A 26929-nucleotide genomic window follows, 5' to 3' on the forward strand; every position below is an offset into this window, starting at 1 on the left:
AGTATTATGATTTAGGTTGACTGTTGCAGGAACCATTGAGATGAAGATGAGAAGTTACAGGAAGCTCTTTGACTCCTTTTTCAGATATTAAATCGTTCTGCTGACCTGGATCTTGCGGAGCTGCTTGACGGCCTCGTCGCGGCCGCGGCCCGTGGCCTCCATCTGGTCCTCCAGGTCCTTCAGCTCGCCCTCCAGCTTCTTTTTGCCGCCCAACGCCTGGCCGCGCTGCTTCCTCTCCTCCTCCAGCTCCGCCTCCAGCTCACGCACCTGACGGAGCCCAAGAGTCAGAGTTATTTTGCAGATGTTTATTTGGTCAGAGAGGATCACAGTGGGATTAAAAGTGTTTAAAAGTGTTTACGGTAACAACACCTGCTATCTGCTCATTTTACTTTATTTATTTAGATTAAGGCCGTTTATTGTCCCTCCTGCCACTTCATTCACGACATCTGCATGAGTTAAAATCAAACCAAAAGGTGCATTAGAATAGAAAACAGTAAAACCTGAGGTGAGAAGACGACTTTTTTTAAAGAAGAAAACAGAGAACAGAAGGTGATTTAGAAAAATGAGAGAATGATTACAAAAAATAAAAATAAAAATAAAAATAATAATAATAATAATAATAAATCATTGATAAATAATTCCACAGTCTGCATTTTTATTTTTTGTGCAGTGTCAGTTAAAAAAAATAAAAATACTGATATAAATATTATTCTCCACTGATTTGTTGTTGTGTTTTTTGATTTGTTGTTGTGTTTTCTAATTTGTCGTTGTGTTTTCTGATTTGTTGTCGTGATTTGCACTTCAGGGCCACCGTACCCTGCAGAGTTCCATAAAACAGAAGGAAAACAGCATGTGTTTGCCCCCATAGGGAGAACATGAGAAAATAGATAAAGCCATAAAACTGCCAAAAAATGCACCCAAAACCGAAACATTATGAGGCCACAAACGTCCGTGTTGATGCAGGAAGGTGGCGTTTGCTCTGACCTGTTTGAGGAGCTGCTTCCTCTTCTCCTCCCCCAGGTCGTCGCGGCCGTGCAGCTCCCTCTCGTGCTGCGCCCGGAGCGCCTGGCTGTTGACCTCCAGGCGCAGCTTGGCGTCCTCGGCCACCTGCAGCTCGTCCTCCAGCTCCTCCATCTGCGTCCTCATCTCGTCCACCATGGCCTCCAGCCCGCGCTTCGCCTTCTCCAGGTCGTGGACCTGCCGGAGGACGGAGACAAGATCAGAAACCGTCTGTGGTAAAAATAAAGTGATGCTTCGTGTTCAGACTCTCACGTTCTTCCCCACGTCGTCCTTGGAGCTGATCAGATCTTCCATCTCACATCGGAGCACCTTCATCGTCTTCTCCGCCTCCTCCAGAGCGTCCTGGTTCTCCTCCAGCGCTCGGGCCAGAGCCAACACCCGCGTCTCCTTCTCCCTGGCCTCCGCCTCCGCCCGGTCCCGCTCCTCCGCAAACTTACAAGACACGGCGCGCTCCTCCGCCAGCATCTGACCCACACGAGGACGATGAGAGAAAGGAGGTCAGAATCAGAAGCAGAAATAAAATCGGTTTCACTACAGTCATTCGATCAAGAATTAAAAAAAATATAAGTAAAGATGTATGTAAAAATAGTAGAAATAGCTAAATATTTGAACTTCTGAAAATCAACAAACTTAAAAAATATACAGACCTAAAAAAAATAGATAAAAGTAAACAGAGAGTTTTTATATAGGATCGTTTGTCTTTTTCTTATTGTGATGTCATTTATTGCATCATCTTACAAATTCTTCACATACAGGTGCATCTCAATGAATTAGAATATCATATAAAGTTTATTTATGTCAGTAATTAAATTCAAAAAGTGGAAATAACACATTATATAGATCCATTACAAACAGAATGAAACATTTAATGTCTTCATTTATTTAATTTCTTCTAATTATAATGATTATGGCTCACATTTAATGAAGACCTAAAATTCAGTGTCTCAAAAATGTTTAATATGGAAATGTTTGCCTCTGAAAAGTATGTCCATCTATATTACTCAATACTTGGTTGGGGCTATTTGACTTGAACTACTGGAAATTTACTTTTCTATCATATTCTAATGTATTGAGATGCACCTGTAAATAAAATCTGAACCACAGCTAAGAGGTTTTGTAGTTTAATAAACCATAATAATTGATGAAAGTATTAAAATTGGGTCAATACAGTACTGTGCAAAAGTTTTAGGCAAACAAATTGCAAAGTGAGTGAACAGAAGAAAAAATGTAAATCAAATCAATATCTGGTGTGAACACCCTTTGCCTTCAAAAAGCATACATTTTTCACAGCTGCCTCAGACTTTTGCACAGTTCTGTAAATACAAAATCAGACCCATTTTTTCATAAAAAAAAAGTAACTAAATAAACATGAAACGTATTGATCCAAAGGTTTTCTAAACGTAGAAACATGAACTCAGAAAGTCTTTTTTACTATTTAAACAGCAGCCTCTAATAAAAAATAATGTTATTGTTGTTTTTTTTGATTGTGTGAAGAATGTCTGGAGCTAATAAAAATAGAAGATTAAATTTCTCCTTAAACACTTTCCCCCATTGTTGTCTAATCCAGTGGTTTTCAAACTTGTTGTGCCCAAGTCACATCAAAGTGCAAACCAAAATCTCAAGGCAAACCTGAATTAATGCTTTCAGTACTACTTCCAGTAGTCACCTTGACCTTGTAACTACTTTACTTCCAGCATTTATTTACTGTTTAAACTGTATTTTATAAAGCCTTACTAGAAATGTTTGACCTAAACCTAGATGAGTGGTTTTGTAGCCTAAATTTAATGACATTTTTTTTTTTTTAACAACTGCAAACCATATGTTTATCCCTTTATCAGGCAAAGACCTATATTTGGTAACTTCAGGTAATATTTTGAGAAAAAAGTTGCAAATTTAAGAGATTTAAAGTGGGAAAAAAGCAACTTTTTTCTCCCAGATTCACCACTTTAAATCTCATAAATCTACGCATTTTTTTCTCGTAGATTTGCCACTTTAATCTCGTAAACTTTTTGCTCAAAATATTATTTTCGTATGTTTTTTTTTTACACATTCTGGCAATATGTAATATCCTCCAATATTCTCTAGGGTTGAAATTTGGAATTTGCAAGAATTTCAATGAGTGCCCTATTAAGGGTTAAAGTGGTGAATCTGGGAGAAAAAAAAGTTGCTTTTTTCCCACTTTTTTTCTCGTAAATCGCCAACTTTTTTCGCACAGATTTGCCACTTTAAATCTCTTAAATCTGCAACTTTTTTTCTAGTAAATTTGCAACTTTTTTCTCGAAATATTACCTGAAGTTGCCAAATATAGTTATTTGACTGATAAAGGGTTATGTAGGATTTCTTGTGTTTTTTTCCCCAAATGATCCATGACATGTGTCATTATGATCAAAGGCTCATATGAGTCATTATTGGTGGTTTCAGCAGGTGCAAGCCACAGCACCTCCATCTAACTCTTTTTGTGCCTAAAGCTAAACAACCTGCGACGTTTTGACAACATTAACCAGGTGTTTAAAATAACAATTACTACATTTAGGTATGAGGACATGATGATCTCCTGCTGCCAGTAGCAGGGATTCATTTTGGCAACACTGCTGTGAGTCTAACTGCATTAATAGTGTGTGGTTGTCAAAAAATTCCACGGCACACCATTTGGGAACCACTTGTCTAATCTCTAAGCCAGAAAGTAAAGCTGAGACCTGGTCGAACTTCTTCTGCTTCTTCTCCAGGTTGGAGACGAGCTGCCGCTGGCTGTCCAGGTCCATCAGGACGTCCTCCAGCTCCTGCTGCATGCGGCTGCGGCTCTTGTCCAGCTTGTCGTAGGCCGAAGCCTTCTCCTCATACTCGCTGTTGGCGGCTTCCAGCTCGCGCTGCAGACGCTTCTTCCCCTCCTCCAGCAGCTCCACCGTCCCCGACGTCTCGTCCAGCTTCTTCTTGTAGTCGGAAAGCTGATGAGAGGTGAAACGGTGAGAGATTAGAGGAGTTTTTCTTTAGTTTAGTAACACCTGATTTGTCTCAAACTGTTTCATCTCATCACATATGTGAGCACCCTCACCTCTCTGGACCCCAACTGAGTCGATTTGATGCATCCAATTTTCATTTATTTTATTAAGGTATTTTTTTTATCTTTATTTTTTTTAATGAGCACACTCGGCATCCTGTGTTTATTTATGTATTGCTATTATTAGTATAATTGTTAATGTTTCTGTTTCTCTGCTCTTTTGCCTCCCTTTATATTATTATAACACTGTTTTTTTTATTGTATTGTATTTATTTTTAGTTTTGCTTTGGGGGTTGTCTTTTTTGTGGTTCTTTGTTCTACTGTACCCTTTAAAAAACAAAAATGTGGAAAACAGCTGTGTGTGGAATAAGTTATGTCTTGTACTGATGCTTATGAATGCTAATTTCCAATAAAAAATATTATTAAAAAACCCCCCCCAAAAAACAGTTTAATCTCCGTGTGAAGTGACTGACCTGCATGTTGAGGCTGGAGATCTGCCGCTCCACCGCCCGCTTGCTCTCCGTCTCCTCCTCCAGCTGCTCCATCAGGCTGTTCCTGTCCTCCTCCATCTGACGCAGACGTCCCGACAGGTTCAGCTTCTGACGCGTCTCCTCCGACAGCAGTTCCTGCAGGAGAAACATGAGGAGGCGTCAGGTGGGGATCCAACACTTTTTTCCAGACTAAAATATCTCAAAATAAGTGGAATTTCATACAGAGATTCATGGTCCCTGGAATATAAACCCCTAGCTGAATCCTATTTTTGAAAGCATTCTTATTTTACAGCTTTTACAACAAAAGTTAATCAGTTTGAACATTAAATATATTGTCTCTGTGACAAACAATTGATTGAAAACTCCTGCAAAGGATTAGCAAATGTTGTACATTAATGATCAAAAGATCACACAAAGCATTATTATCTGGTTGATAAAAACTGCTTGATATTTACACGCGCACACAATCCAGAGGACAAATAACCCTTACAGAAAAGTTTGAAAAAATTAATCTGTTACTTTATAATTAGTTACCTCCAACAATGAAGTTAAAAAGGTTTCTGCTACAGCTGCAGATCAATGTCGTGTTGGTATTAAAAAATATTCTGAAGGTATTATGAAAAGGTATTAAAAGGTATTAAATTCAATTTAAGTATTTCTGTATATACCCAATTGCACTGAGTGTTGGTCCACTGCAGACCACTCAGTCTCCCAACAGAAGTACAACTTTATAAAGAGGTGTGTGTCTCCGTGGCGTCTCTCACCTGAGTGTCCTGCAGCTGAGAGGACAGACCGGAGACATCTTTGCTCAGCTTGATGTTCTTTCCCTCCGCCTCGTTCAGCAGACTCGTCACGCTTTCCAGCTCCATCTGACAAACATCAGACAAAAGATTAAATGTTGACATCTGAAATATGTAGTTTTCTCCTTCGTTCTATATTCTATCCTACCAACATTTAAATCAGGATTAACTAACAGTGAGTCCTTTTTACCTTAATCTGTATATACTGTGAAGTATACTATGATACAGACAGTATCTACATGTCTTTATAGTTTGATCTTTAGCGCCTCAGTGTGTTCTGGTGACTCACGGTGGTCTTGGAGACCCGCTCGCCGAGCTCCGTCCTCTGCCGCTCGCTCTCGTTGAAGCGTGAGTGCAGCTCGTTCAGCTGGCCCTCCACCTTCTTCTTCTTGTGCTCCACGTCCTGCTTGGCGCTGGCGAGGGACCTCAGGTCGGCGCTCAGGTCCGAGGACTCCTTCTCCAGAGCCTGCTTGGCTTTCTCCAGACCGGCTCGCACCTGGACGGAGAGACGGGGAGGGGTTCTTTTAGTTTTTCTGTCTGCTTTTATATTTGCATTCATTCAACATGAAACAAAAACTAGGTGAACAGACAATTTATTGACTTTTATCTATGTTGGTATGTTGTGTTGTTATTGATATTGTCATTCAATATTGTTTTTCTATGTTCCTCAAGGTCTTGGTGTCCTAATGTGGGATTCTGGAGGGATTTTTGACCATTTTGATCAATTCTTGATGTTAACAAAATGGTAAAATTTCACTTCAAATGTGCTGAACAAACCCCAAAATTGCTGCCACAACTTGTCTTCATATAATCAGATCATAATATTATAAACTTTTAACCCCCTAAAAGCCCAACAAGCAGATTCAGTCTTTTCTTTTGCTCTTTTTACATTCTCACTGTGTCCTTGTATTTCACTGCAATATATAAAATCAAGAAGTCCTGCAGCTCTATGGAAGTAAGAAGTTTTTTCTGTTAAATTGTTTTTTCTGTTTTGAAAAAAAACAAACAGAATTTATATATAAACGCTTATCTAAGTGCGCACAAGTGTTACGAATGTTGTAAAACCAGTTTTCTCCACATGTTGTACAAATTGAAGTATTGTCATGTTTTCAGCTTCTCCTGTCCTCTCCTCTCTGCTCTGTGTAAGCAGCCTCTCCTGTCCGCTCCTCTCTGCTCTGTGTAAACAGATTGTCAGTGAATATTATTTCTCAGCAGAATCATTCATGTCTTCACAGTGTCTCTGAGGAGCAGAATTGAATATTTTTAACAGGATCTGGTTCGTGCAAACGCTTTATTTTAAATGCCACATGTAGAATAAAGAGATTCTGACACAAATGTCAACATTTTAACACAAGTTTTGGTCACTTTTTCCTCATGGAAACTTGAGTAAGTAACCCATGATGCCTTCAAGGACTGGAAAGTTCAAACTCACACGATAAAACCTGTTTTTACAGTTTCTTGGTGGGTCCTTTAACAAAAAAGTTTGAGTATTTCTACACTATAACATAAGTTGTAATGTAAAGTGGGTCAGATCAGAGTTAAGGGTTTGGTTGTGTGTGTGTGTGTGTGTGTGTGTGTGTGTGTACCCTCTTGGCCTGCTCCAGCTGCTCGCTGAGCTCCTCCACTGCCTGGCCGTGTTTCTGTCTCAGGTCCTGGATCTGGGCCTCGTGGCTCCGCCCCTCGTCGTCCATGGCTTTCTTCAGCATGGCGACCTCCTGCTCTCGCTTCGCTCTGTCAGACACACACAGAAACACACACACACACACACACACACACACACACAACATCAGCATCAACACGCCCGACAGCGGCACCAGAAGTCTTGTTTAAAAACATCTGCTTCTATGCAGATGACAGTGTTTTATTGTTCTGCACAAACATGCTGTGAGACATTAAAAGTATCTTTTAAACATCAGCAATGACTCATAATTATTCAATAAATCAAAATCAAAGAACATTTTTATTTTATTTTACTTATATTTTTGATTATGAAAAGTGAGTGAGTGAGTGAAAAGTATGAAAACTTTCACATGTGCTAAGGTTTTGTTTCAAATCCCAAATTTGCCCAAAATTTACCAGTAACTAAAATAATATTCTTTAAAGCTTAATAAGCTTAAGTTATCTTTTCACTCTAGCCCTTAACTCGGTATTTGCTTTTTTGTACCTTTATTTGATTTATTATTATTATTACTATTATTATAATTATTATTATTAGTAGTAGTAATATTATTATTATTATTATTAATAATAATAATAATAATAATAATAATAATAATAATAAAATAAACTATTATTATTATTATTATTAATAATAATAATAATAATAATAATAATAATAATATAATTATTATTATTATTATTCAGTGGATTTTATTTTCCATTTTTCCATTTTATGTTCATAATGCATTCTATGTATATATATATATATATATATATATATATATATATATATATATTTTTTTTTTTTTTTTTTTTTAAACTTTATTTCTTATTTTTACTTTGTGGGTTTGATTTTTTATTTCTTATATTTTTGAAATATTATATTATATATAAATTATGCTATGCATTCTATGTATATTTTTTAAAATTTAAAATTTTTATCTTTTTTATTTTCATTATGAAGTGGGTTTTTCCCATGTTATTTTATATTATTCCTGTTTTTAAGTTAATTCCAGGTCTATTGTAATCAAAACATTTTTTTATACCAGTAACTAAAATAAAATAATATTCTTCAAAAAGAAGATTAAGTTATCTTATCATTGTAATTGGTATTTGCTTTTTTGTACTTTTATTATTATTATTATTATTATTATTATTATTTTTATTATTATTCAGTGGATTTAATTTTCCATTTTATATTCATAATGCAATGCAGACATTATGAAGTGGGTTTTTTCCATTTTATTTTATATTATCCCTGTTTTTATGTTAATTCCAGGTCTAGTTCAGGTTATTTATTATTATCTTAAAGCACTTTGAGCTTCATTCCTTGTAAAAAGGTGCTATGGAATTTTATTATTATTACTTTTATGATAATTCAATTGAAACGGTCTCAACAGCTTGTATGTGTACAGACCGTAGCTCCTGCTGCGCGGCGGTGGTGTCCAGGCTGTCCTCCAGCTCGGTGCGGAGAGCGTTCAGCTCCTCACCCAGGTCCCGCCGCGCCGCCTCCACCTTCCCCCTCGCCGCCCTCTCCGCCTCCAAGTCCTCCTGCAGCTCCGAGATCAAAACCTCCAGCTCCCGGACTCGCTTCACCGCCGACCCGCGCTGGTTACTCTCCTCCTCCAACCTGGACACAAACACACAGGTTTCAATTCCGTTTACCATTGAATCTTATGTCTGAGTGGAAACGGAGTCAGCTACAATAAGGGAACCTGTTTGTTTACATTTTTATAAAGAAAATAAAAAAATAAAAACTACCTTGGAGGACTTTTCTACAGTGAAATAATTACACATTTCTAGAGGGATTTGAATACAGCAGTAAATGTTGTAATATAAAATATAAATGAAGGCATTTAGTTATTGATTAAATAAGACAAGCACTTCTTAAGTTCTTGATAAAATATGACATACATTTATATTTTTATTTATAGTTTTTTTTCTTTATTTACCTTTTTCATAAGCCCCCTATTTTTCATTATAAACTATTTTATTTATTATTTAATATTTGTAATTATTATAACTTTTTAATGCATCTATTTTTAGCATGTATTTCTTCTGAAATATTTGGTCAAATGTGACATATATTGATTATTTAAATTTTTTACAAAATTAAGAAAAGAGGAAACTATAAGAACCACACAAAATGAGCAGAAAAATAATCTAATCAGAAGAGAACAATCCAATAAAAACAAAAACAATATGTGAAAAAAAGGTATCAACTGTACATACAGGAAAAATTAAGACATGGATTAAACAAATATTATATTAAATTTTTTGTATTTATTAATTTAACTTTTAACTTTTAAATGCATCTATTTTTTGCATTTGTTTTTTAAAATATAATACATTTTTTAAATGTATTTTTATTATTTTTTTCAATTTCTTAAATACATTTCTTGTATTTCTGGTTAAACAAAACGATCTGAAGATGTCCCTATGAGCTCTGGACAAATGTTACACTTTGTGGGATTATTGACAATTTAATTCATCAATTTCTTTTATTTTATTGACTTTTTTTTATTGAAAGCAATTTTACAGTCAACAACATAGCAGTGTCATGTGAAAGAGATGGCTTCCATTCTTTAATCTTTCTTTCTTTCTTTCTTTCTTTCTTTCTTTCTTTCTTTCTTTTTATCCCTCCCACAATCCCATCCTACCCGAAAAAGAACAATTCTCAATTTAAATCCCAAATTGGCTTGTGAACAGTTCAGAATACATACAACAAATATAATAATAATAATAATAATGAAAAATTTAAACAAACAAACAAACAAACAAACAAACAAACAAATAAATAAATATTTAATTGATCAATTTCTTCAAATATTATTGTAAACTGCTCACCGTGCCAGTGTGGCCTGCAGCTCCTCCTCCTTGGCGGCCAGCTGTGCCCGGAGCTCAGCGAGCTGGTTCTGCAGGTCGGCGTGCTGCTCCTGCAGGTCGCCGAGCTCCGCCTCCACCTTCCTCTTGGCCTTCTCCATGTCCTGACGACCCTTCTCCTCCTTCTTCATACGCACTGCGCCACAAAGATTCACAACAAAATTCAGAGAGATTTATTTCACGTGTTTAAAGATGGAAAACTCTATGTTCCTGCAGTTAATATCACTGGCCAACTTTACAGTAAATCATCACATGGAGAAGAAGAACTGATTGGAAATGTTTTGACATCATAGAAGGTGAATATAATGTCAGTTCTCAGCCATAAACATTATTTCTAATCTTCCTATTTCATGGGTTAAATCTCACAAACACAAATCCAAATGCAAGGCTAAAAAAGACATCAAAGAGTTAATTGACTAGAGTTGTGTTGCTGTAACTCTTTTAAAAATTATGAAGAATATCTAAAATATAACTCCTCTCCTGTGCTGTAAGGTGTTTAACTTGGCTTCTGTGCACTCTGTGTACTTTGTATTTATTGTGTTTTACAAGGAAATTTTACTTTTTTAAATGTATTTTAATACAGAGAGAGCTTTTATTTGAATCGAAATAAACTGAATTTAATTAAAATCTGATTAATCAGCTGTATTCATCTTCTACATATCCAAACAGACAGGAGTAAAAGTAAATTGAGGCCAATAAAAATATTGAATAAAGCAGTATTTGCAGACTGACGAACTCCTCTCCTGTGCTAAAGTTATTCAGTGTTCTACTGTACACTTTGTGTGTGCGTAGTAATTATTTTATTCTTCTCAAAGGAAATAGTTTGTTTCCATTTATTTCAATACAAAAGAGAGAAAAAAGTCGGCTTTGTTCTTCTACATACAGTCAAGGAAAAAAATATTAGACCACCTTTTTTTTTCAATTTCTTGTTCATTTAATGTCTGGTACAACTAAAGGTACATTTGTTTTGACAAATATATTGATAACAACAAAAATAGCTCATAAGAGTTTAATTTAAGAGCTGATATCTAGACATTTTAAATGGTTTTCTTGATAATGGTTTTGGTTATTATCAAGAAAATCATAGAAAATGTCTAGATATCAGCTCTTAAATTAAAGTCTTATCAGCTATTTCTGTCGTTATCATTATATTTGTCCAAACAAATGTACCTTTAGTTGTATCAGGCATTAAAATGAACAAGAAACTGAAGAAAACAAGGGTGGTCTAATAATTTTTCCATGACTGTATCTAAACAGAAAGGAGTAAAAGTAAATTTAGGCTACTAAAGAGTAAATAATAAATCAGTTTGCAGACTGACCCTCCAGGTCTGAGATCATGGACTCGTGTTTGGCCTTCAGTTTGCTCAGATTTTTGGACTTCTCCTCCTCCTCGGCGAGGTTGGAGCTCATGTCGGCCATCCTCTCCTCCAGAAGCTTCCGCTCCTATAGACACATGTTCAGATCAGTGCAGTGTGTTTCATATAGCGTATTAAACACCTGAAACAACACTAAAGTGAAGTGCTGAGGTGTTTGTACCTTGTGCAGTTTGTTGTTCTGGTCCTCCATGATCAGAACGTCCTCCTCCAGCTTCTTCACTTTTCCCTCCACAGAAACTTTCTCAAGATGCAGCTTCTGACGAGCATCTTCTTCTTCTGCGATGTGGGCCTCCATCAGCTGCAAAAACACAAATATATTTACTCATGTACGCCAAATAAATACAACAATGAGGTGCTTGTGCTTTTTGAGCTACAAGGGAAATATTTTATTCTTTACTGCACTATATTTAATGGCAGCTACATGTAATAGTTACTTTCAATAACTGTTAAATAAAATGTAAAAAATGAAAAATTAATTAATTAATTAAAATTATATATATAAAATATTTAGTATTTTTATAAATGAATCTCTGTGAGTTTGGAGCATGGAAGCTGCTAAAATACAAAACATAAATGTTAACTGGCCCCTACAGCTATTGCTCGGAGCGATTGCCCCGTGGCCCTAATAAGAATTATTATAACAATATGAAAAATAAAAAAATATATAATAATGTTAACTGTGTCCACCTGCAGCTGCTGCTCCATCTCCTTCCTCTCGTGCTGCAGACCGTTGCTGCGCTCCTCCTCCTCCTCCAGACGCGACTCCATCTCGTGCAGCACCTCCTCCAGCTCCTGCTTCTTGGCCTCCAGGCGCACCCTCATCTCCTCCGCCTCGGCATACAGCTCCGTCTCCGCCTGGAGCTTCGTCTCCAGCTGTACCCGCTCCTCCATCAGCTGCGCACACACACACACACACACACACACACACTCCTGTCATTTCTGGAGCTTTTAAGACAGTATTGCAGGTTTCATCATGTTGTTTTTTCGTCACCTGTGTGTGTTTCTGTGAGATGTCCTTCAGCTCGGCCTCGGCCTTCACCGCCACGTCTTTCGCCGCCTTCAGCTCCTCCTCTTTCTGACCCATCTCTTCTTCTTGTCTGGTGACCTGCAGCAGGGGCTTTACCTGAACCACACACACACACACACACACACACACACACACACACACAACTCATGTTTAACATTTATAATGTTGTACTAATGTTTCATGTGTTTGACAATCATGTAACTTTATTTATATCTCCCAAATAACTTGTAACACTCTTATCTGCTCCTGTTAATTTCTATTAAACTTGGATGTCAAATGCATGATGAAAACAATGTGTGTGTGTGTGCGTGTGTGCGTGCGTATGTGTGAATGTATGACCATCTGTGTGTGTGTGTGTCTATATTGTGTGTATATGTGTGTGTTTGTGTGTGTTTGTGTTACAGTGTGTGTGTGTGTGTGTGTGTGTTACACTGTGTGTGTGACTGTGTGCCTATGTGTTTGTGTGTGTGTCTGTCTATGTGTGTGTATCTGTGTGTGTGTGTGTGTGTGTGTGTGTGTGTTAGACTGTGTGTGTGACTGTGTGCCTATGTGTTTGTGTGTGTGTCTGTCTATATGTGTGTGTGTGTGTGTGTGACAGTGTGCGTGTAAGTGTGTGTGTGTGTGTGTGTGTGTGTGTGTGTGTGACAGTGTGCGTGTGTGTGTCTGTGTCTGTGTGTGTGTGTGTGTGTGACAGTGTAAGTGTAAGTGTGTGTGTGTGTGTGTGTGTGTGACAGTGTGCGTGTGTGTGTGTGTGACAGTGTGCGTGTAAGTGTGTGTGTGTGTGTGTGTGTGTGTGACAGTGTGCGTGTGTGTGTGTGTGTCTGTGTGTGTGTGTGTGTGTGTGACAGTGTGTGTGTGTGTGTGTGTGTGTGTGTGACAGTGTGCGTGTGTGTGTCTGTGTCTGTGTGTGACAGTGTAAGTGTAAGTGTGTGTGTGTGTGTGTGTGTGTGTGTGACAGTGTGCGTGTGCGTGTGTGTGTGTGACACAGTGTGCGTGTAAGTGTGTGTGTGTGTGTGTGTGTGTGTGTGACAGTGTGCGTGTGTGTGTGTGTGTGTGTGTGTGTGTGTCTGTGTGTGTGTGTGTGACAGTGTGTGTGTGTGTGTGTGTGTCTGTGTGTGTGTGTGTGTGTGACAGTGTAAGTGTGTGTGTGTGTGTGTGTGTGTGTGTGTGTCTGACCTTAGTGAAGAGCCTCCACCACTGCCAGTTCTTGAGTTTGAGGTAACAGGCACAGTTCCTCTGGATCACCTTCATGGCCGTCAGCTGCTGCTGACGTTTACTGAACGCTCTGAAAACAACAAAAAACAAAACACGAATTAAGACCAAATGCAAACTGAGTAATTCTTCCAATACTACAGCGTAGAATACTCTGTGACAAGTAGAAGTACTCATAATGCAAAAAGGCCCTTATTATACAGGAAAAAATTATTAGACCACCCTTGTTTTCTTCAATGTCTTGTTCATTTTAATGCCTGGTACAACTAAAGGTACATTTGTTTGGACAAATATAATGAAAAAAACAAAAATAGATGCTAAGAGTTTAATTTAAGAGCTGATATCTAGACATTTTCCATGGTTTTCTTGATTATGGTTTTGGTTATTATCAAGAAAACCATGGAAATGTCTAGATATCAGCTCTTAAATTAAACTCTTATCAGCCATCTGCATTAAAAATTAACAATCAATTGAAGAAAACAAGGGTGGTCTAATCATCTTTTCCATGACTGTACATTGGAATCATTTTAATGTTCAAGCTGGTAAATGTGGAGCTCTTATATATAATATAACACATAACAAATAATAATAATAACACATTATATATTTTTTTTTATTATTATGAACCTGCAAAGTAACTAAAGCTGTCAGATAATGTAGTGCAGTAAAAAGTGAAATATTTGCCTCTGAAGTGGAATAGAAGTATAAAGTAGCTGAAAACAAATACTGTTGTAAATTCTAACAGCTTCTAACAGTTTCTCTTACTTGCGGGCCAGGAAACCTCTGGCTTGCGCCTGGAAAGCGATGATGATGACGGTGAGTTTGAGGTCTCTCTCCTCCTCCAGCTGAGCCAGGACTCCAGTCCTGAAGAACATCTTACTCTGACCAATGCGGAACAGGTTCGGATCCAGATCCAGGTGCTTGACCTGCACCAGACGAGACGAGACGAGAGAAGAGGAGACGAGAGGAGTCACAGGGGAGATTTTGTAACACAGATTTGCATTTTACTCTTTAGTCCACTATATTTAATGGCAGCTAAATTGTACATCTGTTTTCTTCATTTATTTACCTTTGTAGTAGTTCCCCTATTTATTTACTTTCCTCATTAATTATCCTTTTATTTATTTATTTCTTATTAAATTATAAATGTATACATTTTTTGCAATTTGTTTATTTATTTAAAATGTTGTTTATATATATATATATATATATATATACATAAAATTATTTTTACTCTATTTATTTATTTATAAATATATTCTCAACGAAACAAAAAGTAATTAACTGTAAAAATGAATAAATATATGAATAAATAAATAAATAGTAAGTTGCAGCCCAAATATAAGAAACTCTCTGTACTCTCGCTGTGTAATAATACTTAAAAAACCCATTAAAAAATAAATTTTAAAATATGAATGAATATATAAATAAATAAAACAAAAATAATAAAATAAAACTAAACAATAATAAAATAATAATATGTTTTCTGTATTTATTTACCTTTGTAGTAATTCCCCTATTTATTTACTTTCCTATATTAATTTTCCCTTTATTTCTATTACATATTTTTTCATTATTAACTTTTAATTGTATCTATTATTTTTGCATTTTGGTTATTTATTTAAAACATTGTTTTTATATTTTATAATAATTTTTCTTTGGCATTTTCCCCTCTGTTTATTTTCCAAATCTTATTTATTTCTGTATTATTTTCCTAAAACATTTTTTTTATGAATTTCTATGTCACTGTGGGCTCTGGGCAAATGTTACATTTTGTAGAATTTCATTTTTACTTTAAAAAAATATATACATTATAGACGAAACAAAAAGTATTATAAGTAGTAAAAAAATTGATTAAAAAACCAAATAGTTAGTTGCAGCCAAAATAATAAGACTCTTGAGGAGTTACAAGGAAGAAAATTCTGCTTTTGCAAACTCTATTTTGTAACACAGATGTGTACTTTTTGGACAGTAAATATCTATAAAGTACTCAATTTACAGTCCTGTTTTAGAAATGTATATTCAATAAATTACATGTATGATATCTCACTGTTTTCCTCACTATTTTCTGTACTGTACCTTACTTTTTCTGTTTTTATTGTAATACCTAAATATTATTATATTTAAAAAAATGTATTGACAGCTGTCCTAAATTCAAAGCATTGGTAATTACCAAATGCATTTTCTATGTTTCTCTCATGGTTAATACAAATGTATGAAGCTTTTTAGCCCAAATTATATTTTTAATGCTAAAATATAATTATTATTGTTATCCATGAATTTTCAAATTTACTGTTTATTTTTTTCATTTTATTCCTATATTTTGTTGCAAATGCTTTTCTTGTGACTTATTGCAACATTATTTTCAAGAAATTTCACATTTAAATAACATTGATTAAAGTTGTGAAAAGCTGTTGCTGTTGAAGTTTTGTTTGAACATTTATTGTTTTCTAAAACAAACAAACAATATAAGAATGTTGAGTATTATCCGGCTCACCATCAGGCAGCACGCCTGCTTCCCGTCCATGAAACCTTTTGGGATGGCGTTCGCAGCCAGAATCTCATATCTGCAGACAAGAAAAACACTCTGTGTCACTCCACTGGAACATTACATGAAGATTAATTTAAAGGGGAACTTCTGTATTTCATACATGAAAACATGGCAACTGTTTATGACTGATCTATAAAGATGAATCACATTGAATTATTATATTGCAGCGTTCTCGCTCAATACTGGTCCAATTTTTAAACTGTTATCCCAATTAGTCACGTAACATTTTACCAAAGTAAAATGCTGCATGAACTATATTTACATCATGTTATACCACAAACTTGCATCACTTTGTGATGTGTAAATCTTGTGTTGACTGGTTTGAATTGAATTGAAGATGTGCCGGATAACCAAACATTAGAAAATAAAGTTCAGGTTGATAAATACCAAAGTTTTTCATTTGAGGTAAAAAACAAAATGTTAATGTCCCAGACATGAGTGATCTAAAGCTTCTATTTAAGATTAAGATTAAGATTTCCTTTATTAGTCGCACAACGAGGAAATTTCAAGAATTACAGCAGCAAAGTGGATAGCAAAAAACAAAAAAAATATAAGAGGTATTAGCAAATAAACAAGTAAAAAATATAAAATATTAACAATTTAAAACAAAAATAAAATAAAAAACTTATGAACATTATATACAATGTAGACAGAGTCAGCAGTTGGATATGGACCATAGAATATTGCACATATAAATTATCGAAATAATTTTAAAATTAAACGTAGTTTTTAAATGGACTTTGTTGCCATTTGGATAGATCCACACTTTTTTGATAGTTTTAAAGTTTGTATACTTGTGTTTCTTGAGTTCAGAGTCGACCTGAGTGTGTTTAGGATAATGAGCGTTCGCTGCCCCCTAGTGGTCACAGTGAAGAACTGCAGAAAAACAAAAATCAGTGGCTAAAACCAAGTTAATGTCAGGATTATTGAGCTGTGCATTAACAAAAATTTGTTAAAGTTTACTTTAGGGCATTTTATTTGTATTTATTACATGTATATTGTTAATACAGACACTATGTATCTTGTTGTAATAACAGCAGGAATATCTTGCTCAATACTGAACCAGTTTTTAAATTGGTATCCCAATTAGTCACGTAACATTTTACCAAAGCAAAGATGCTGCATGAACTATATTTACATCATGTTATGCCACAAACATGCATCATTTTGTGACGTGTAAATCCTGTGTTTGAATTAACAAAAGAAGGGTTGAAGATGTGTCAGATAACACTGGTTATTGTTGGTAGTTAAAAGAGGCATTAGACACAAAAACATCAGAAAATCCAGGGTCCAGGTTGATAAATACCAAAGTTTTTTAGTTTAAAGTCAACCTGAGTGTATTTAGAATAATGAGCGTTGGTTGCCCCCTAGTGGTAACACAGAGGAACTGCAGAAAAACATATAAATCAATGGCTAAAACCAAGTTAATGTCAGGATTATTGCACTGTGTGTCCACAAAAATAATGTTTATTTTAGGAACTTTTATTTGTAGCCTAACACATAAGCCTAAATAAATAATATTTATTTGTAGTTATTACATGTATGTTGTGTAACATTACTAACAGATCTTAATGGGCATTTGTTAATATGATTTTGTCAGAATGCAGCGAGGACCAGAGTACAAATGAGAGACTGGACACCAAAGAAACAATATGGAAATGAAAGGGAAACACAAAACGAGACATGAAGTTGGCAAAATGTAGAGTTTAAGGCACCAGGCTGTAGACTTCTGTAAGCCATGATCCACATTTTAGTTGTAATGCCATATATAAGCTACACATTTTTCCAATTATAGAATACAAATTGCTTTAGGCCTACACCAACGATGAATGAAAATTAAAATGTAAGGAATTATTTCATTGTTTGTTTCATTTCATATAATTTCTTTGCCACAGGGAGGCACTGCAGACGGCCTGAAGAGCCACATGTAGCCCCTGGTATAAACGCTTCCCTCACCTTTGTCTGAACTCCTGGAACACGATGCGGTTGGGGAATCCCTGTCTGCAGATCCTGATGCCCTCCAGCACGCCGTTACACCGCAGCTGCTCCAGCACCAGGTTGGAGTCCATCTTCCCGGCCTGCAGCACAGCAGAAGATCTTTAAACTGCAGCTTTAGCTCACATTAAATCTTTATTTTGTTGGAGAATAAACAAACCCTCTTCTCGTGGTTGGGGATGATGCAGCGGACGAAGTTGGGCTGCGTGTTGTGCAGCGTGGTCATCAGTTTGCCCAGAGACTCCTTGTACAGCTGCCCCACCGTGCGGAACATGCCCTTCTTGGACTTGGTGGGCGCCGAGCTCTCCGACATCTTGGTGATGGTCTCAAGACCCACGACTCGATCCGCTGGCAGATTAAAAACCGTGTTAAATCACCATGATGAGAGATTAATTTGTGGTGATATAATGAGGACGTGTTGAGGACTGACCGTCTTTCCACAGGTCCTGGATGAAGTTGCTGGACGAGTTGTTGAGCAGAGCCGTCACGTTGTCGTTCAGTGGGTCCATGTTCTTCGTCAGCCAGTTAGCTGCGTTATAATCGACCTGGAAATGGAAAAAGAAGTCACGTTTGTTGATTCTGATCGTGATTATCTGTATATTTGTGCACCCAAAACATTTTTTTTGTCGCATCTTTTCAGGTTTATTCATTTCAAGAACAAAAAAATCCTATCCCTATAATTGAATAAAACAAATGAAACCAAGATAAGTAGATTATATTATCTCAGAAAAAGTACACAACTGGTTCACCTCCTATCTGACCAACAGAACCAAGCCCTGGGCAAGGGACAGTCACACACCCACAACGTATGGGAACTGTGTTTCTGGGACATTAATGAACAGCACAGGGGCTCCACAAGTTCAGGGGCTTCACTGTTCACACTGTACAGCGTTGGCTCAAATACAACTCTGAGTCCTGCCACATCCAGAAGTACTCGGACGACACTGCTATTGTGGCATGTATCAGGAATGGACAGGAATCTGAATATAGGGATCTGATAAAAGCCTTCAGTGACTGGAGTCACAAGAACTATCTCTTACTGAACACCTCAAAGACTAAGGAAATGATCAGAGATTTCCGCAGGCTCAAGCCCCTCTTCAGCCAGTGAATACCTGTGGGGTGGACATGGAGGTGGTGCCAAGTTATAAGTATCTAGGTGTATACCTGGATAATAAGTTGGACTGGTCCCTAAACACAGACGCTCTTTAGCTCCACCTTTCCGTTTACTTCTCCGGCAACTTATAAACAGAAGTGGAGCAGGAAAAGATCGACTCTGACCGACATGTTGGATCGAGTAAATATGCTTACAGCTGATCACCGTAATTGACCTGAAATTAATCGCGACCACTAATCTCGATCATATAATCTCCCCGGCCTAGATTATATTTACTCTAAGAAAGTGATGCTCACCTTGCCGGCGTAGTGCATGACGGTGAACATCAGTTTGTCTTTGTGCTGTTTGGGTTTGGAGAATTTAACGTGCCCGGTATGCGTGTTCAGCAGCTTCTCCACGAACGAGACGTCGGTGGCTTTGGGGAACCAGCACTCCTCGTCCAGCAGGGCCAGGATGCCTGGAGGGTTGTTCTGCAAAATACGGGCACAGATTAAGAGATTATATCTCATTTAAATCATTTTTAAATCAAGGTTAGGACTTCATGCTGTCAATTTCATGTAACAGAAAGATCTCCTCAGTGCTTATTAAGGATTGTAAATGGTATTTTCTAGGCTCGACAATTAACTAAATTTGTCAAAAAAGTTTATATTTGTTTGGTTACATTGAATAAAAATAAAAACTCCCACTTTTCAGGAGTTTAAATAAAAGATCTAAGAATTTTTCAATGACCACAAAAGGCATTTTTCTTCTCTAAAATTTTGTGCATTAATTTGTCTGTTTACGACGGCGTATTATGGCGAAGTATGAAATATATATATATAAATATAATTTTTGCAAGTTAGACAGTTTGCCTTGTTTGTGGATATTGTGTGCATAAATGTGTTCCTAAAAAGACTCTAGCACACTTTCTAGCTTGCGAGACTTCTATTTATTGCATGTCTCATTTGTCTGTTATGCAAACGTTGCAATAAATATGTCCAGCAGGTCAGTATGCAGTCTTTGTATTTTTTTAAATTTAAATATTATGGAGATTTGTGCAAAGTTTTTCTTGTTTTGTGTATACATTTGTTTACTGTTTACTTGCAAGAAATACATATTTATTGCAATAATTAAGTTTCTAGATGAATGCCTAGCACCCAAAAGTGTTTCAATAAATATAATATTTAGTAATTATTATATTATTATTATTATTTTTATCTACTCCTCCCTCTCCTACACATTATTTATTGCAATTTTAAATATTGCAATAAATATGTCTTGAAGGTCAGACAGTGTGCAGGAGTCTTCTTTGTATTTTTTATCTACTCCTCCTTCTCCTACAGACCTGGCGGAAGGAAATATTCGTGCAAAGTTTTTCTTGTTTTGTGCATAAATGTGTTAACTGTTTACTTGCAAGAAAGACATATTTATTGCAACATTAAATTTTCCTGATGAATGTAAAGCACCCAAAAATGTTGCAATAAATATAATTTTTAATAAATATTATATGTTTTGTATTTTATTTACTTCTCCCTCTCCTACATTAATATTTGTGCTTTCCTAAGTGTTTTCCTATTTTGTGCATAAATGTGTTCCAAAGAAGACTCCAGCACACTTTCTATTTATTGCACTTTTCATTTGTTATTGCAAATGTTGAAATAAATATGTCCTGCAGGTTAGACAGTGTGCAGTCAAGAAAGTTTTTCTTGTTTTGTGGATGAATAAAAATAAGTTTTGAGGAAGCATCACATTGTCACACTGGCTGTAGGAATTCCCTTTCCCCCCCCAGTGAATTTAATGTTAATTTCCCAACTACAGGCTGTCTCCAAATGTAAGATTTTCTTTGGTTTACTAGTTCTACTACTGTTCGCAAATACCTTTTAAAATAAGTTGGAAGAATAGGCTCTGTTAAGCTCTAATAAGAACTCCTCTAGACTCATCAAACTGGTGGTGAAAGTAGATTTTGTCAGGTTTTTTGTGTCTGCAGTGCCTCACTGACCGGCCTCTCGATAAGCTCAATGCAGGGCTGCAGGTCGAGGCCAAAGTCGATAAAGTTCCACTCGATGCCCTCCCTCTTGTACTCCTCCTGCTCCAGGATGAACATGGTGTGGTTGAAGAGCTGCTGCAGGCGCTCGTTGGTGTAGTTGATGCAGATCTGCTCGAAGGAGTTGTCCTGAGGCGCAAAAAAATACACAGAGATGAGATAAAAGGACACAAAAACAACCAAACAAACCTTGTGTTTACAGGAAAAAGCTCCTAAAATAAAAATAAATTAATCAGGAATATCTCCACAACCATTCATTGAAATGCAGATTCAGATCTTTATTTTGCATTCATAAGTTGTTCAAATCTACTTTTAATTTGGTTTGCATTCCCTTCCCCTGCACCTTCACTGTCTAAATGTATTAATGAACTACTAAACTGACAATTTTTTCCTACTTTAATTAGGTTTTCAAACAAATTTTCACATGTATTCATTCCTATTTTTAGATTTTAAAAATCGTAAATATACATATATTTTTTGAATTTCATGTGTTAATAACAAATAAACAAACAAATGAATTAATACAATTTACTCCAAAAATGTGTTAAATCTTATTCCTTTTTGCAGAATAACATCATTGTGAAAAAATGTACAGCGCTGACACTTTTTGGTTGGTTGGTTGGTAAAAAAACACCTAAAATAAAATGAAATTAATCAGGAATATCTCCTCAAGCATCAGGTTTATATGCAGATATCTTTCTTTTGCATTTATCACTTTTGCAAATCTGTTTTTAAATCTGTTTGCAATCCCTTTCCAAGCATTTCTTTCCAAGAATATGATTATATTATAAGTAAACATATTTCTCTTACTATTACAGAGAAGAAGATGCAATGAAGGAAAAATGGTATAAAATGCTACAAAAATCTACTGAAATCAAACCCAAGATTCAAATGATCCTGAATCTTTTGTGCACAACTTGTTCTTATATTTACAAAGTTTATACGTATACGACGTCTGGATTTGGAGATCAAATGTTTGATGTTTTCAAGAAGAGCTCACCTCAAAAATCTCGAAGCCGGCGATGTCCAGGATGCCGAGGAAGGAGGACGACTGCCTCTTGCTCTTGTCCAGCGTCTTGTTGACTCTGGCCAGGATCCATCGAAACAGACGCTCGTACATCGCCTTCGCCAGAGCCTCCACCGCAAAGTCAGCCTGCAGGAAAGTGATGACGGAGGAATGTCTTGTTAGAATTAATTTTGGGAGGATTTCACAAACACCATCTCACCCCTAAACTTCTGCATTCTCCCTTATGGCCAGCAGGGGGTGACTGCAGAAATAAATGCAATTGTAAACTGCAGCCCCCTTTACAAACTCTAAAAAACTCTTGCAAACCAAATTACACTGTGTACAGTCAACTGCTGTACAACAACTGTTTTACACTGTATGCATCTTGTATTTTTTTTGATAGACCTCACTGTTTATACTGTAAATTATGTTTATACTGCCATATTTATATTTATACTGAAAATTTTGTTTATACTGTGCAATATTGCCATACTGATACTATTTGCCATATTTATACTGTCAATCTGTTCATACCTCCATATTTATACTATTTATCAGTGTTATAGTATTCAAGATCGGTCTTGGTCTCGGACAAAGTGGACTCAGGATTTTATTTCAAGACTGGTCAAGACCACAACTGTGCATTTTTAGAGTAACTTGTTAATATCATTACTGTGATTTTGCGTAAGTCGTATTGCTTCGAGTACAACCAATAAGATGACTCATATATCATTTGAAATTGTTGTCACCATTAACGGCTGTCACCCCTCCCGCCTCCTTTCACATGCCCCCCTCAAAAGTGCATGTTAGTGACAGGAGAAGATGTCAGCCAACTCGTCTGCATTAAAATTTGGTTACCTGCCACAAAGATTTTTTGTGCACGACTACAAAAAAAAGAAAACACAGCAACTTGTAAATTCTGCAAAGCAACGCTAACAGAGACAGCTGGGACTGGTCTTGGTCTTGACTCGGTCTCGATACACCGTGGTCTTGGTATTGACTTGGTCTTTGTTTAGGTGGTTTTGACTACAGCACTGCTATTTATACTATTTACATCTTCCAGATTTGCCACTGTCTTTTCGGCGATGTCTTTCTGCTTGTATATATGTTTTTACATTTATATTTTGTATATTTTACTTACATCGGGGATTAGAGGGAAACACAATTTAAATTCTCTGTATGTCCTGTACATATGGCAGCACTGATAAATAAAGTTGACTTGACTTGACTTTTCTGAGTCTCAGTTACTTAACTTGAATGTTTCTATGATCCTTTATTTCCTGTGTTACCGAGGTTTACCTGCTGCTTGGTCTGAGCCTTCTGCACCACCTCCCTGCCCACTTTGATTCGAGGGGTGAGGATGGCGCGGGTGAAGTCAACGACGTTGATGCCCTGCAGGTGACACACCTTCTGTGCAGCTGGGGTTGATGGGTAACAAAGAGACGGAGGGGGATGAAGTGTCGATTATAGATGTTTAATTTACAGTTGTGGTGTCGTTTTATGTTTTAAGAATGTTTACCGGTGTTGTCGGGCAGCGTCGCCTGCTCGCTGTTCCTCTCTTTCTCAAACTTGATGTTTCCCAGCTGCAGCACAGTCGACACCACCTTCATCATCCCTGCAGCCAGAAAGACAATCAGGACGGTGCGTTAATATATTACGGATGTCTTACAGAAGTTTTAGAGGATTTGGACATCATGTCTTTGCTCCAGCATAAACATAATGCACAAACAGTAACAAAAGATCCAGAACACAGATCCACAAATGTATGTATTATTTATTATTATTATTGAGTGTGTGTGTAAGAGCACACTAAATGTTATTCACCAGGCTTCTTTCTATTATTCTTCCGTGTTTTTTTTGGTCGACTACTCCTCCCAGAGTTTTGGTCCCACATACACTAAAAAGGTATCAAATCGACCGGCTCGGCCATTACAAGTGTGCTATGACTCTCTAAGGGTTTCAGCAAAAGGTTTTCAAATTATTCGTCAAAAACACGCCAAAAAATCCCTCCAATGTTACCCTATGGAGAGGCTACAGTTGACATGACATCATAGCTAGAGTGGTGAGGGAGAGAAAAAATTGTCAAAAAATACATTTGGCAACTGGGCTCGAGGCTGCAGATGCCACTCTACAGAAATAATTTATACATAGACACGTAGGAAAATTCTTCTTCTCACTCACATTGGTCTGCCAAAGCTGTCAGAGTTATAGTTTGGGCGTAGGACGCACAGATATGATTTTCTTCACAAAACACATATGTAGACGTTCAGGAAGAACTCAGAATGCTCAAAGTTAGTTCAATGGCAGGAACTACGGTTTGGCCAAAAGTTCTTTCTGTTCGAGGGGAACTTTCAGCTGTTTTTCTCTCTCTCTCTCAGTGGTGTCAAATGTCACTAGAGCAGCTGCGGTTGATTGCTCTTTGAAATAAATAGAAATAAAAGTAAGTTTTCTGGGAGTTTTGTACCTATTCTCTCGTCCTCGGTGAAGCCCATGATCGCCATGGCCTCCAGAGTCTCCTCAAACATCTCATCGTCCTCCTGACCGGAGATCTCCACGTGACCAGCCACCAGGAAACGGTAGGCGCTGAAATCCTCCAGCAGGAGCTCCTCTAAACACAGAAAAGATGCACCTTCAAACAACTACAAAGACGTGTCTGAGTCTACAAGTCTTCAGCCATATAAACAGCTTTTAACTGACGGAGTAGAAGTATAAAGGGCAGGGAAAGAAAGTAAGTACAACTTCCTCAAGTTTTTACATGTGTAAATAAAATTTTGTAACATTTTTGTTCATTTTATTTCAAGAGAAAAAGTAAAAGAAGTGAACTCCAGATGCACCAAATGTTCTTCACCATTATTATTAATGGTGGTCACCAAATATGAATTTGATTTAGATTTTTCTTCTGTTCACCCACTTTGCATTTTGTTAATTGATAAAATTCTGTTCTATTAACATTTATGTTATTGAAAGCATTCTTATTTTACTGAATTTCTTCAAAGTTTGGGGTCACAATTAATTATTTGTAAAAGAAAAGCACTTTTAAATTTTTAAAAAAATATCAGACATACAGTGTAGACATTGTTAATGTGGTAAATGACTGTAAAGCTGGAAACGGCTGAATTTCTTCTGAAATATCTATTATATATTGTCTCCTGTGTTCCAGTGGCACATTGTGTTAATCCATGTTTATAGTGTTGAAAGGCTGATTGATCATTAAAACACCTGAGCATTATGTTAGCACAGCTGGAAACAGAGAAACAATAAAATTATCCTTCCTCAGGCTGGTTGAGGATCTAGAGGTAAAGTTGGAGATTAATACAGGTTAAAATTATTATTTCTACCCTTGTCAATGTCTTTACTACATTTTCGATTCATTTTGTAACTAATTTCATGGATAATGGTTTGTTTTCATGGAAAACAACACAGACATTTTTTGGGAGAGCCCAAACTTTTGAGCGTGAGTGTATTAAATATAAATAAAATTAAAATGTCTGGGAGTTCTATTCCTGTTCTCTCGTCCTCAATTTAAAGCTTAATCTTAAAGCTTAAACGTACACAACATGTTTGAAATGTAAATAAAATCAGAAGAGTGTAAGAGTGCACTGGGAGCGCTGGAGAAACATCTGAGAGAGTAGAGACAGACAACAAATGTAGAACAAAAACAGAACTGTGTTTGGATCATATCTGCATTTAAACAGTTCTTAGAAGCTGCATTTTTTCCTTTTATTTTGATTGAACTCGGCTCACAGTCTTGATGCTGAGCTACGCTGAACACCTTCAGGACCTGCTTGTGCACACTAGGATGCTCAGAAGTTAACCTGACTTAAAGTAGGAGTGTTTTTTATTGCAGCTGCTCACCTCTCAGTTTGTCTTTGGCTCCGGCCACCATGTAGTAGAAGATGTGGAAGGCTCTCTCAGTGTTGGCCTGACGGATGCAGCGAGACTTCTCCAGCAGGTCTGATCGACAGGGTTAGGTAGATAAACGGCTCGGATTTCTGTCAATATCTCAAACTAAATATCACTTCTGCCTTGTTTGTTTAAATTTCAGACTGATTATTTTGATCTCAAAGAGGATACAGGTGTCAATATTGGCTCCAACAATGTAACCGGTCACATCGAAGTTGAGCTTGATGAACTTTCCCTGCAGACAAAAGGACACATCAGCTGCTGAAACTCTGAGACTGAGACTTCAAATCAAAACTGTGCTTGGCGGTCGGCTCATTAACTGGTTAACAGAAACTCACAAATCGTGACGAGTTGTCGTTCTTGATGGTTTTGGCGTTCCCGAACGCCTCCAGGATGGGATTGGCCTGCAGCAGCTGCTTCTCCAGCTCCCCCTGCAGCAGAACAGGCTCACCATTTATGACACGTTTTACCTCGAGGACTGAAGCACTGAAGCACAGGTTTGAGGTACTTTACTTAATTCATTCCACTTTATACTTCTTATATAATATTTAAACAAGAAGAAATATTAAAGTATTTTACATTTAAACAAGAAATAGAAAAAAGTATTACAGATTTAAATAAGAAGAAATATAAAATATTATTAAAAATGCAATTAAGAGGAAATATAAAGTATAAACATTTTAAACAAGAAGAAAAATAAAAGTATTACAAATTTAAATAAGAAATATAAAAAAGTAGAAGAAATAAAGTATTAACAAATTAAACATAAAAAATATTATGCAGTATTCAATTTAAACAAGAAATATAAAAAAGACTGTTAATAATTTAAGCAATTAGAAATATAAAAGTATTAGAAATTTAAACAAGAAAT

The 26929-nt window shown here is 36.5% G+C and overlaps 1 protein-coding gene across 2 annotated transcripts in view; it reads right to left on the minus strand.

Moving 5' to 3' along the window:
• LOC131983237 (myosin-11-like) overlaps positions 1-26929 on the minus strand; it is a 47964-nt gene that overhangs the window by 8902 nt on the left and 12133 nt on the right. For both annotated transcript variants that reach the window (XM_059347924.1, XM_059347925.1), the window contains 29 exons: positions 26397-26489; positions 26230-26293; positions 26011-26109; positions 24620-24763; positions 23675-23770; positions 23455-23573; positions 22150-22302; positions 21105-21278; positions 19423-19596; positions 18443-18557; positions 18173-18360; positions 17974-18095; positions 15964-16033; positions 14232-14392; positions 13431-13539; positions 12219-12350; positions 11915-12121; positions 11388-11525; positions 11171-11294; positions 9816-9987; positions 8386-8598; positions 6896-7040; positions 5599-5805; positions 5274-5378; positions 4492-4644; positions 3717-3965; positions 1273-1485; positions 985-1197; positions 106-267 (listed from right to left, as the gene is read on the minus strand). In XM_059347924.1, coding sequence (XP_059203907.1) covers positions 106-267; positions 985-1197; positions 1273-1485; positions 3717-3965; positions 4492-4644; positions 5274-5378; positions 5599-5805; positions 6896-7040; positions 8386-8598; positions 9816-9987; positions 11171-11294; positions 11388-11525; positions 11915-12121; positions 12219-12350; positions 13431-13539; positions 14232-14392; positions 15964-16033; positions 17974-18095; positions 18173-18360; positions 18443-18557; positions 19423-19596; positions 21105-21278; positions 22150-22302; positions 23455-23573; positions 23675-23770; positions 24620-24763; positions 26011-26109; positions 26230-26293; positions 26397-26489 — 4314 coding nt within the window. The remainder of the gene's footprint in view (positions 1-105; positions 268-984; positions 1198-1272; positions 1486-3716; positions 3966-4491; positions 4645-5273; positions 5379-5598; positions 5806-6895; positions 7041-8385; positions 8599-9815; positions 9988-11170; positions 11295-11387; positions 11526-11914; positions 12122-12218; positions 12351-13430; positions 13540-14231; positions 14393-15963; positions 16034-17973; positions 18096-18172; positions 18361-18442; positions 18558-19422; positions 19597-21104; positions 21279-22149; positions 22303-23454; positions 23574-23674; positions 23771-24619; positions 24764-26010; positions 26110-26229; positions 26294-26396; positions 26490-26929) is intronic.

The sequence above is a fragment of the Centropristis striata genome, chromosome 13 (genome assembly GCF_030273125.1).
Source record: "Centropristis striata isolate RG_2023a ecotype Rhode Island chromosome 13, C.striata_1.0, whole genome shotgun sequence".
NCBI classification, from domain to species: domain Eukaryota; kingdom Metazoa; phylum Chordata; class Actinopteri; order Perciformes; family Serranidae; genus Centropristis; species Centropristis striata.